The sequence below is a fragment of the Daphnia pulex genome, chromosome 12 (assembly GCF_021134715.1).
Source record: "Daphnia pulex isolate KAP4 chromosome 12, ASM2113471v1".
Taxonomy (NCBI): domain Eukaryota; kingdom Metazoa; phylum Arthropoda; class Branchiopoda; order Diplostraca; family Daphniidae; genus Daphnia; species Daphnia pulex.
This window is the reverse complement of record NC_060028.1, coordinates 1,528,564-1,538,205: the sequence shown is the minus strand read 5'-3', so window position 1 is coordinate 1,538,205 and position 9,642 is coordinate 1,528,564. Positions and strand designations below refer to the sequence as shown.

General features: G+C 41.2%; 2 protein-coding genes across 3 annotated transcripts; both read right to left on the bottom strand.

Moving 5' to 3' along the window:
- Positions 1-1,622: 1,622 nt before the first annotated feature.
- LOC124209259 (collagen alpha-1(X) chain-like) lies at positions 1,623-4,052 on the bottom strand. 2 transcript variants are annotated; one of them, XM_046607189.1, is made up of 11 exons: positions 3,934-4,052; positions 3,358-3,844; positions 3,125-3,274; positions 2,931-3,038; positions 2,746-2,871; positions 2,597-2,677; positions 2,441-2,512; positions 2,290-2,379; positions 2,153-2,212; positions 1,980-2,078; positions 1,623-1,907 (listed from the first exon to the last, which is right to left on the bottom strand). In XM_046607189.1, exons 1-11 carry the CDS (start codon positions 3,943-3,945, stop codon positions 1,825-1,827), a joined length of 1,368 nt encoding a protein of 455 aa, XP_046463145.1. In that variant the 5' UTR covers positions 3,946-4,052; the 3' UTR covers positions 1,623-1,824. The 2 variants fall into 2 exon arrangements, with proteins under 2 accessions (XP_046463145.1, XP_046463146.1); XM_046607190.1 differs by having other exon boundaries at positions 3,125-3,277; positions 3,364-3,844.
- Positions 4,053-4,569: 517 nt separating this feature from the next.
- Positions 4,570-8,060, bottom strand: LOC124209258 (collagen alpha-1(I) chain-like). Its single transcript, XM_046607188.1, has 12 exons — positions 7,965-8,060; positions 7,587-7,890; positions 7,336-7,515; positions 7,149-7,253; positions 5,983-6,081; positions 5,782-5,907; positions 5,623-5,712; positions 5,494-5,565; positions 5,325-5,414; positions 5,088-5,246; positions 4,871-5,017; positions 4,570-4,802 (listed from the first exon to the last, which is right to left on the bottom strand). The coding sequence occupies exons 1-12, from the start codon at positions 7,974-7,976 to the stop codon at positions 4,738-4,740; spliced, it is 1,449 nt and encodes a 482-aa protein (XP_046463144.1). The 5' UTR covers positions 7,977-8,060; the 3' UTR covers positions 4,570-4,737.
- Between the last annotated feature and the right edge of the window lie 1,582 nt (positions 8,061-9,642).

Genomic DNA, 9,642 nt, shown 5'->3' with positions numbered 1-9,642 from the left:
GGTCATCAAATTCATTTATAAAAGCGATAAGTGATTCAAAAAATCTATAAGAGCACTTTAAATTCCTTGTGTTCCACTATCAATGTTTCGGGAAACATATATAGGCCCATTATAGAATGTTCCGCTTATTTCTGTATAACTGTAATAACATCACGGGGAAATTATATGCAAAAATGTATAACAATAATTCTCCGTTGTTATTGTGAACGCAAATTCCATATTAAATTTGTCTCCTCGACTAGACTAAAGCAAAATTCATGTAATCATTCATCATATTCTTCTGTTTCGCATACCCAACGGTAAATCGCATTCATTTTTATAGAAGCCAAAAGTCTTCCAGAGGAATCGCTCATTCTCTGCTGATGCCATTATTCACTAAGGTTTCACGCTAGGAAATGTTATACCTATATAATACGCCGTGGATCTTCAAGTTGATTTTTCATTTTTTTTCCCACGTTATAAACCATCGTCAGTTATATTCTTGCAGGTGTTGGCGGACTCGGGATGACGTATGAAAATCGTCCACAGCCAACTCCAAACCGCTCGCTGATTAGCATCTCGTTTTGGACTGGATTGTATTTGTCCGTTAATTATATTCTGTACCCAGTGATGTGTAAGGCAGGTCAGCTATGTAACATTTAATATCAAAACGGGTATGCAGCATTTAGCGAGGTTTCATCGCTGTCCGTTTATGGTCCAAGGCAAAAGGGCAACATCCGAGCGTGAACTCTCCGGGGAAAAAAAGACAACGCCGAGTGCGCTAGTTTGGATTTCTCTGTTTTTATTTTTCGGTTTTTTCATCCTACATATACGTGCGCAGTCTATCTGTCTAGCAAGGTCGCATAAATTAACATAAAGGATTATATCTCTCTCTCTCTCTCTTTCTCCGGGCCCGACCGCTGCTGAATAACGATCAAACACGCATCGCTAGACGAGTCCGCAAAACATATCACTCACACAGTTTCACTATATAATATCGGGAATGCCGATCTTTTTTTCGGATCTTTTTTCATTCGCCCAACTGATTGGACCATCAAACCGATTCTGTTTCATATGTACATGCGAGTCCGGAGCAGAGAGTCCAACGGTCAAAGTAATGCCAGCCGCACCCATTGCCACAATAAGAGAGATACACAAGTTGGATGGTGTCTGACATCGGTTTGACGTTCGGATACTTAATTTCTTCGGGTGTACAAAGAAGCGACCGCGCCGGAGATGACCCCGCGCGTGTTTAATATAGCCCGTGTAGCTTTTCTTTTTCTTTTTTGGGAGGCACTGTTGTGGGCCCCTGATGAAGCAATGCCTTGCGCACACGTCACCAATGCGTACGTGGTCGTTAAAATGTGCGCACGCTTTCACGGTCAAAAGTTGAACGTCAGTTTGGTTGGATTTTGGCCAGCGTAGATTTATTCCATTTGTATTTCCTTTCAATTATTATCAGCACATTCACATCTTTCAAATAAGTGATGGTACATGTATTAATAGACAAGTCTTAAAATCATGTTATGTTTGGAAGGTTGAATTGTTATCTATAAGATTATGCTGTAAGACAACCAACTTTTATTGGAGGTGATAACGTATTTCAAAATTGGCGGGTGAAATCAATAAAGCGCGAAAGAACATGAATTTCAATTTGTATTACATGGTTGGAATAGACCATAGAACAATATTATAACGAAAACATCAAATTGACACTGCCCCCCGTAAAATTATCATCTCCCAACATTGCCCGTAATAAAACAAATCGACATTTTCTTTAAACGTGAAATTATTAACTGAAATAAGTTGTTGAATTTTTTATTGGAATAAAAATCTTCCGACAATTTATCTTCCCGTTGCTCCAGGTACTCCCGGTACTCCGGCTGCTCCAGCAGCTCCCGGCGTTCCGGGAACTCCAGGCGTTCCAGCTGAAATTGGGTAAATCATTTTTTTTTTAATCAAAATTTTTTAAAGTAATATAATGTCGAATTGATTTTTACCAGGTCCACCAGCGCCAGAAGATCCAGCCGCTCCAGCTGCGCCCGGCGCTCCAGCAACTCCTCCTGGCCCAGCCGCACCACCTGTTCCGTCTTGCCCGTCTAATATATTATGAAAGAAAAATAATTTTGTCAATACAATAACACTTGACACGGGCATCGATAGCAATTTATACCTTGCCCAGCTTGGCCGAATGTTCCTGGAGTTCCGTCTTGACCGTCCTTACCCGGAGGACCTATAACAATAAAATTCATGTCAATAAAAACGAATTAAACTATAAGAGCATCCCAATAAATCAATAAATAGTATTACCTGCGGGTCCAGGAAGTCCAGGCGTACCGTCCTGTCCATCTTTGCCATCGACTCCATCCTTTCCGTTTTGTCCAGGCGTACCGGCAGGACCTTAATTAATTTATAAATATATATATTTCAAATTACAATTCGAATGCAATTCAAATTTTACCGGGTGGGCCGGATGGGCCAATCACTCCATCTCTTCCATCCTGTCCGTTTTGTCCGGGAGTCCCTGGAGGGCCTAATATATTAAAGCAATGCGTGGATTAATTCTTATCTGTTGAATGCAACCAGAAAATTAATGTTTTTAAAAATGTCTCAGCACCTGCCGACCCAGCAGTGCCAGGAGTCCCGTCCTTTCCATTGACTCCGTTCGTTCCATCTTTTCCTCCCTCTCCTGCATCGCCTTATTATTTGAAAAAAGTAAGAAATAGTTACAAGTAACATTAGCTAGTATAGTTATAGTTAGCCTACCTTTGGGACCTTGAATGCCTTGTGGCCCAGCAGCTCCTTGCATTCCCTGGACGCCTTGGGCACCCGGCGTTCCGGTAGCTCCCTGTATTCCCTGGGCACCATTAACGCCATTGACTCCCGGTGGCCCTAAACATTTCCGAAGATAACAGAACTATAATTTCAACGAATTACATTTTTAAACATACCAATCGGCCCTTGCGGTCCCGTTTGACCGATTGGACCCTGCGCTCCGTCCGTGCCATCTTTCCCGTCGACGCCGTTGATTCCGTTAATGCCATTCAGTCCGTCTTTGCCTAAAGCGAAAAAAACCCAAAAGTTATATGTTGGGGAATAATAAAACAATCAACAGGGACGATAATATTTGAAATATAAGACAAACCTTGCGGCCCGATGGGGCCGGGCGGACCCGGAGCACCGATTAGATCATACATCCAAGCCGCTGGCACTTTGTCCTTCTTTCCAGGCTTAGGATACCCGTAATAGATTTGTCCAGGTTTTTCACGATGCTGTCCTCTTCGCGATTGGACGTCTATAAATAATAGCGAAAAAAAATCGCATTGACAACACCAATCAAAATTGAATAGAAAAATAAGTTCGTTGTTTATATTATACTCTGAAAGTCTTCGGTTGCGTCATTTTTACGGCCGCCAATTTCCTTGGTCGGAATAGCCACCAGACCCATTCTCGCCAGAGACAACAAGTTGCTCTGTAGATGGTCAGGTAAATCGAACCTGTTGTACGCATCCCTTAACCTGTCTGGACGTTCGTAATGTCTGCCTTGGTAATAAGGAGGAAGTTCTTCTGGGTCAAATTCGCCCCAAGAGTCTTGGGCTGGCGACGGCCAATAAGATGAACGCCGCTGCTGGTGAAATGCTGGCCTGCTGAACGACGGGTGAAGTAATTCGTCCATTCGGTCGGATTCGAGGAGCTCTTGAAAGTCCCTCTGCGTGGCGGGTTTCAGGATGACGGCCACAGGCTTGTACCAGCTCAATTCGTCGTCGCTAGTCGCGTTGGCGGACTCTTCCGGCTGAACATTTTGTATCAGATCCGTCGGGTAAGAAAGAGACGTAGCGGCCCACAAAGCGAGAACAACCGGCACCTAAAATTGTGATTAAAATTGTCATTTTAATTCAAGAATAAACACATCTTAATAACAAATAATAAGATGAACGAAGAAAATTTGTTGACCAATGTCTTCATGGCTAACTGGTGGATCTGATCGGAACACACTTTAAAACCGAAAAGAAAACCCAACCGAGTGGATGGTCGGTCGACTGCCCGAATGCTGAATTTGAATTGCTTTTTTCTTATCTCAGCTGGGAGAAGCCGCAGCAAGAGAATAGGGCGGGACTCTTGTTTTGTCTGTAGGCGGGACATTTCGAAAAACATCCGAACCATCTTCCACCGTTGCGTCGCCCAACATTCGCGGGGTATATAGCTATAAAGCTATTTATAATTTTGTTGCAAAAAAAAAACAGACGACCAATGAATCTCCTTTTTTCTTTAGTTTTGATAGATAAGAATTTATTTGTCCGTTAAAAATGACAATTTTGGCACACAAATAAATTTCTAAGAAATTATATATGTCAACTTTACAGGTTAATAAAGTTTGAAATGTTTCTGCTGATTCCTGACTGGGCAAAAATTAGACGCGTGTAAGGTTTGTCAGGATGACTAAGCGTTATTGATTTATTGTAGAATATCAAATAAAGTCGTAGAATGACACGAGTTATTTGTACCAATATCCTTTTATATCCTCGAAATTTGATTATTGTTAACGCTAACCTTGCTTATAAGAACCCACAAAGTGTTATTCATCGAATGTTTCATTTTTATACGCAGGTGTATATGTCACTGTTATCGTGCTGTTCATTTGAAATAGTTTCAACAGAGTTTTTTATTCAGATAAATATAAGTTGAGTAATATTTCCAGTCATCGTCTCTGCTTATACAAAAACCAACAATGAAACAAGGATTAAAACATTTATTTATTCAACGACGTCCTGCAGCTCCAGGGGCTCCCGGTGATCCTGGACTGCCAGGTGCCCCACCTGTACCTGTGAGTTTCGAATAAAAAATTTCAGTTCAGTTGAATGTTACCTAAAACCTTAAAATCGTCGCTAACCTGCAGTTCCAGCTGCTCCTGCCGCTCCAGCTGGCCCAGCCGGGCCAGCGGCGCCTGGATCACCCGGTTCTCCTTGCAATCCAGGTATTCCAGGGAAACCTGGAATTCCACTGGTTCCAGCCGTGCCCGGAAGACCAGGAATGCCTCCTAATATGATGTAAAATAAATAAACCCGATTTCCCGTTTCATTCAAAATAATTTCAATGGAATATTATACCTGATCCATCTTGACCTGGAGTGCCACCAGTGCCAGGAGTGCCTCCTGGGCCGACAGCGCCTTGAGAACCAGTTTGCCCGTCTTGTCCGTCTTGTCCATACTTTCCAGATTGCCCAGCAGTTCCAGAAGTGCCATCTTTACCGTCCTTTCCTGGAGTACCTGCACGCCATATAAAGATTATTTATGTTATGACTCAAAATAATAAATTTTTAGTGTTTTCAGCTAGTAAATGGTTACCAGGTGGCCCAGGTAATCCTGGTTGGCCATCTTTGCCATTTTGGCCGTCTTCGCCGTCTTTTCCGTCCTTTCCGTCCTGCCCAGCAGGTCCTTTTAAAAATAGGATAAAACGTTTCCCTCAATTTGTTATGGTCAATATATGGTCTGTAAAATTAGAGAGTTATTATACCTATAGGTCCTGCAACTCCTGGTTGTCCATCCTGTCCATCTTTTCCGTCCTGTCCAGCGGTTCCAGGCGGACCTTTTTCAAAAATAATTTGAATTTTGTCATTTTGGTTTATCGAATTTTTTAATTTACCCGCGGGACCAGGGCCTCCATTTGTGCCATCCTTTCCATCAGTACCGTCAGACCCGTCTCGTCCGTCCTTGCCGTCTTCACCCTTTTCCCCTAGTTGAAATTGTTAATGGTGCAAGCGGAAAAAAGAAATCTGTCATAAAAATCTTAATCACCGATTACCTGGTACTCCTGGTGGTCCTAGCGGCCCATGCAATCCTTGAATTCCTTGTTGTCCCGGTGGACCAATGGGGCCGATTCCTCCTGGTTGCCCAGTAAATCCATCACGCCCATCTTTTCCTGGTATACCTTTAATTTTTTTTTGGCAATGCTACATTTTAGTGTTGAATTCACTCACGAATTCGTTATGTCGACATAACTAACCGGGATCTCCTTTAGTTCCCGGTGGACCAGCCGGACCAGCTGTTCCGTCTTTTCCGTCTTTTCCGTCTCTCCCGTCGACTCCGTCAAGCCCATCAGTACCTTGAAGCGTTAACATCGAACAATATATTCATTTTTATATTTGGTCTTTATTATTCAATCATTTTTGTTATACAGTACCTACCAGAAGTTTGGAAACGCGCGAGAGAAGCGGAGAGAAGCTTATGTAAAAAGCCGATTTTCGCCGCGTTCCCAAAAATCGGGTTTTTGACGGAGGGTGTTGAAATTTTTTTTGGAAGTAGCCATAATAGTTGGCTACTTCCTGAATTTTTTTCAGATTTTTATATCTAAGGGGAGGGCATCTACAAATGGATGTAAAAGTTTGGAAACACGCTGTAGAAGCGTATTAAAAAATGGCTACTTTGCCGCTCTTTAATTAGGGAAAAAATAACACTACAAAGACGCCAAAAAAAGAAAAATGAAGAGCTTCGTTAGTTCTATGACAAGTGTCATTTTCAAATTTTTTGAGTTTCATTTAATATAATGAATTTCAAATTGAAAATGAGATTTGTCATTTTAGCCCATTTCTCCCCTTCTATCCCACCCCGCGGTGTTGTCGCGATTTCTCCTTTGTTTCATTTTCGGAGGTGGGAAATTTTCGCCTTTGCTCTAGTAGGCGATATTTACCCTTCCTACGAAAATGAAACAAAGGAGAAATCGCGACAACACCGCGGGGTGGGATAGAAGGGGAGAAATGGGCTAAAATGACAAATCTCATTTTCAATTTGAAATTCATTATATTAAATGAAACTCAAAAAATTTGAAAATGACACTTGTCATAGAACTAACGAAGCTCTTCATTTTTCTTTTTTTGGCGTCTTTGTAGTGTTATTTTTTCCCTAATTAAAGAGCGGCAAAGTAGCCACTTTTTAATACGCTTCTACAGCGTGTTTCCAAACTTTTACATCCATTTGTAGATGCCCTCCCCTTAGATATAAAAATCCGAAAAAAATTCAGGAAGTAGCCAACTATTATGGCTACTTCCAAAAAAAATTTCAACACCCTCCGTCAAAAACCCGATTTTTTGGGAACGCGGCGAAAATCGGCTTTTTACATAAGCTTCTCTCCGCTCCTCTCGCGCGTTTCCAAACTTCTGGTAGGTACTGTACCTGGCACTCCCGGTGGCCCTGCTAGATTGATCAACCAAGGAATAATAGGGCTTTGTTTCTTATTCTTATCCACAGTTTGGGGCGTTCTCGATTGAGCTATGCCACCTGTAAACGTGTTAAAAAAAATCCACAATGAATAATAAAAGTTATATCTTATATAGCGGCAATCGTTTGATTGTATAAAAACCTGACGCAATCGGTCGCCCGTTTATTGAATTGGAAACTGCATTTAAATTGCTGACGGCTTTTTTTGGCAAGTAAACGGCTCCCGTCTTCATTAACGACCACATCATTCGCGACCATTGGTACTCGTGAGAATCGTCGTGGTAAGGTCGACCGGAAAGAGCGGATGAAAACCGTCGATTCCCTTTATATATATACTTTCAGCTGAATAACTCAACTCTATCGACTATTTAGCTGGAATGTTTCGCGTTTTACCGTAATGATCCGTGTAATAATTCCGCGAATTCGACGACGACCAGCGGGGCTGAGAGCGATGCCATCCAGATGCTGGCCCGTAATGCAGAAGTAAATCAATCTGCTGGTGCTGAATGTTACCGACTGCTCTGCTTTTAGTCGGTAACGGGGCGAGTATCATTGCGATGGGAGCGTACCAACCGAAATTGTCCTCGTCTGTCTTGTTGTTTAACAGCAGTCTCTTCTCTTGTCCGTTTTGGAACGGTCTCGGGTAGGCGGAGGTGACCACAAAGATCGCCAGTAGTCCGGAAGGCGAAACCAGTGCCTGTGTTGATGGAAAACATCGGCAACAAACAATTTTTCAACAATTCTGAAAATGTATATTGATAATTAATTCACCGTGAATTTCATAACTGCGTTTCTACCCGTGCGCCAGTCAGCAGGGAACTGGCACCAAGAGCGGCTAGGACAGGGAATACTCAAACTCTTACTTTCTTCTTTCGTATATACTTCAGGGCATAAAAATGGGCGGGACTAAGAAACACGACTATACCGTGGCTACCAACCGTTGCCTCATGAAATCTTTCGTTGAAATTCAAACACGAATATTTTGGGTAACTTACATGAAGCTGCATCTAGCGGTTGTAAAGAACATTTGTCCTACCTTGGAAGCAAATAAGCAAAGCATACCCACATTTATAATAAATAGTATTTAAATTTGTTTTTACATATTTGCTAGGCGTTTATTATTTACGATTTTAGGGGGAGAGGGGGGCTAGTTGGCAGGTGCGGTAAGTTGGCGTTTTGCTAGTTAGACCCCTTACAGACCAAAACAAATCAAGCCTTTTACACCAAATATGAAAGACAACACTCAGATTGCTCATACAAAATTTCAAAAGTATACGACTTCTTCAACAGGAGTTATAACAAAAAGAAAAAAAAAATGGCAAAAAGTTTTTTTGGGCCTCTCAGCAATCAGCACTTTTTATTTTTCTCATAGTATAAAACTCTAAGAGTGTCAGAAAACCCATTAGCAAATAAGAATTAATGTTTGTCTTATTTTTAAAAGAAACCCGACATTTCTACCGTACATTAAAAAGTTATTTAGTTATCAATTTATTTGTTCGAAAAGCACCCTGTGGGGTTAGTTGTCAGAATTTCTGAGGGGCATGTTGTCATACAGATTTCTCACCAGATGCTGAGTTGCAAGTTTTCAAAAAACGACCTAAAAATTTTGGAGCAATGCAGAATCGTCAGCAGCCAACTTACCCCGTAGGTGGGGCAAGTTGGCAGACTTTTTTTTTGCAGTTTTTCTCAATTTCACAATTTCGTGTAAATGAACATTGTTAACAAATACGATCAATTCAAAGAGAATTGAAATCTGAATCTGATTCATTCATTCATTTTACCAGTAGTGTAATCAAAAAATTCAAAAAAATTCAGAAAAAGTGCACCTGACAACTAGCCCCCCTCTCCCCTACTGAATTCTCTTGTTTATGTTAAACGGAATCGTCTAGATATAAAAATTCCGGGATACGGTAGACTCATTAATAACTTTTTTTTCAAAAATCTTGTAAGAAATAAATGTTTTGTAATAGTGAAACAATCAATAAAGCACCTTCAAATTTATGGAAGTGGTGTCTTTTGGCACCTGAAGGAGTTTCTATCAACCCTTGGTTCTATTTCTATTCCTTCATGAATTCTGTTATGGAATCGTTGCTTCACAGGACATGAAATGGGGTATATTGAACATCGATTAACATATCCTGTAAGGAATAAACGTTTTGTATTAGTGAAACAATAAAAGTTGCAATTTCAAACTCATTGCAGTTGTGTTTCTCAGCTCCTGGGAAGAGTTTCTATCTTCCCTATGGTTTGTACACCTAAGGAAAGTTTGGGAACGCACGAGAGAACCTTATGGAAAAAGGCGTTCCCAAAAATCCAATTTTGATCGGATTGCGACGAATTTGTTTTTGGCCGTAGCCATTATGGGTAGCATTAAGCTGATTTTTTTTAGATTTTTCCTATCAAAGGAAGGGTAGGTTTTCAATCGGGCCCAAGTTTTGGAACGCTCCGT